Here is a 2,361-nt window from a genome sequence, read left to right as displayed (position 1 = left end):
ATATTACCTATACCGTTATAACTTACCATGCTGAACCACAGGTTCATTAATGGGTTCACCAGCAATTAACACAAAGTGAGACTCTTCAGCTGCCTAGAAATAATAATGAAGGGATATAAAGAGACTGAATTTACAGTAGAATTTACTGAATTCATACAAAAACTACCAGAGTAGCTTCATAGGAATAGCAGGAGGGGGAAAAAACCTTGTTTTCCACTCTGACGCATTCACCATCTGCCAAAACCACTGTGTGGTGTGGCTCAACTGTCTTCAGATCATCGTCTGGGCCTGAGGGAAATTCAAATAGATAGAACGAATTTCACAATCCTATACAAACGACATTTCTACAACCTGGAAATCATCAAAATCAACCTGATAAATCAACATATCAAGCACTGCTTTGGCAATCTCATTTCTCAACGAGAGAGTTTAGAGTTGCCGTTGGCACAAGATCATAGGAATAGTCTAAATGTCTGTCAGAAGTCCAAGAGAGAGAGAGGAAGTGAAAAATAATCGTAAAGCACCTGCTCGAATTTCAAGGACAGAAAGCTGCTAGTGGTTTTGCCTGCAGGAAGACAAAGTTTCTTTTTAATACGGTCTTCATTTGAACTCACCAGTGCATAAAGAACCTGCGAGGGTGTAGATGAAAGCTGTCCAGCCTGAGAAAGGAATACAACAATTAAAACATTGGAACCATAATTATAAAATAATAATAATTGTAGGGTTAATGCAGCTAAATTGGGCCTCATTTGAGTGACTTAGCATGAATCGACCCTGTATGTTAATATACAATGGAACCAAAAGTCTGAGACCACCCTTAAAACATAAGATTTAAACTCCCATTTACACCTAATAATAATAATAATATTATATATATACTGTATATATATACACATATTATTAATTTTTATATATAAATATTTATTCATTCCATTACAGAACATTATACCATATTATATCATATTAATATTCTGCATTAGAAGCAAGAGATTTCAGGAAGTCATATAGTACCACTCAAACTTTTTCTTATCTTGATGTGATTGTATTGACCATTCTGAGGCTGCATTTGGACACACAGAACCAGGACCAAAAAGCCTGACTCAACCTCTCTAATCTGCGGTCAGTTTCTGATATTGATGTACAAAAAAGCTTGATACTCATGCCAAAAGGCTACACTATACCTTTAAGAGCACTTTAAAACTCTGTACCATTTATACAAGCACAATTCATGGGCACTCAACTTTTTTTTAATATCTTGCCTTCAAAACCTCTCAAGATGAGCCAAAAGAAGAGACACTGCTTTAGTGACTCAATGGATGAACTATGACTTTATCCACTATTTGAGTTAAAATAACACAGTACTATCTTTTCCCAGAATTGTGTGTAAGGTATGATGTTTCACAGTCATGCATTTAATGAGCAAAATAAAGACTTACTCAAAATTTGTTTGCCTTAACTAGGAAAAATGCCATGTAAACCACGTTTATAATGTTTGTAAGTACTGTACAGTAACTTTGGGATTAATGGAAAATAATAATAATTAAATAATCATCAAGACATCTGATAATAATTTTTTTACCTTTAGGAATAGGCTGCAAATGCTTTGCACCTTCCTTCAGCACAAAGTCGAGGTACATGGTTGGAGTTCTCGTGTAAACCTTTGACTGGCAACAGAAAAGGCATGTAAGTACCACAACATAATATTTAATCTGGAAAAAATTATGGTTGACAGCAGAAGACTACTGTGAAAACAACATTTTATGTTCTTTATTCATAACATATCCATTTTTACCAGATCTTGTCATTGCTAAAAGACAAAAAACAAGGGAAATTGTTCAATATTGTTTAAATTATGAGCTCAAACAGATGTAAAAACATTGTGTGTGAGTTCCAGTGCATATCTGGTTCCAGTAAGCCCAAGTATTTGGCTGACCCACATTTAACTTCAATGCTGCATTCACCCCTCTGCCCTAGAGAAACCCTCCATAACCACATTTTACATTTAAAACATTTTACAAAAACCACTTCCAATGAAGCCTGCTCCGAATTTCCTGCTGTTGTCTGAGAGAGGGGGCAGAGGATGCCCTTGCAGCAGCAATTCGCCTGATGGACTCCAGTATCGGATTGTAAATGGGACGTTCTGATTGGATGGAACATTTACAAAGAAGTCGGCCGTTTGGATCAAACATTCGGTTATAGCTGCTCAACATGACTCTAGGATCTTGTATTTTGTATTTCCCGTAAATCATAGATGGGAAAGAGACAGACCGAGGTGTGGGTAATAGTCGTAATGTGTTGATAAATGGATGCACAAATGAACATGTTTGCGAAATTACAGACGATAAACAGATGCAAGTGTCT

At 36.2% G+C, this 2,361-nt stretch overlaps 1 protein-coding gene across 1 annotated transcript; it reads right to left on the bottom strand.

Annotated features, from left to right (window-relative positions):
* Positions 1-26: 26 nt before the first annotated feature.
* Positions 27-1,666, bottom strand: LOC107580028 (pirin-like; the record flags this gene model as incomplete). Its single annotated transcript, XM_016265783.1, has 4 exons — positions 1,580-1,666; positions 615-659; positions 206-288; positions 27-93 (listed from the first exon to the last, which is right to left on the bottom strand). Coding segments are annotated over exons 1-4 (253 nt in total), but the record flags the coding sequence as incomplete, so codon positions are not given.
* Positions 1,667-2,361: the final 695 nt, after the last annotated feature.

This window comes from Sinocyclocheilus grahami, unplaced genomic scaffold, assembly GCF_001515645.1.
Source record: "Sinocyclocheilus grahami isolate Dianchi unplaced genomic scaffold, SAMN03320097.WGS_v1.1 scaffold23347.1, whole genome shotgun sequence".
NCBI classification, from domain to species: domain Eukaryota; kingdom Metazoa; phylum Chordata; class Actinopteri; order Cypriniformes; family Cyprinidae; genus Sinocyclocheilus; species Sinocyclocheilus grahami.
The sequence above is the reverse complement of the archived record's forward strand: the minus strand, read 5'-3'. Positions and strand labels throughout refer to the sequence as shown.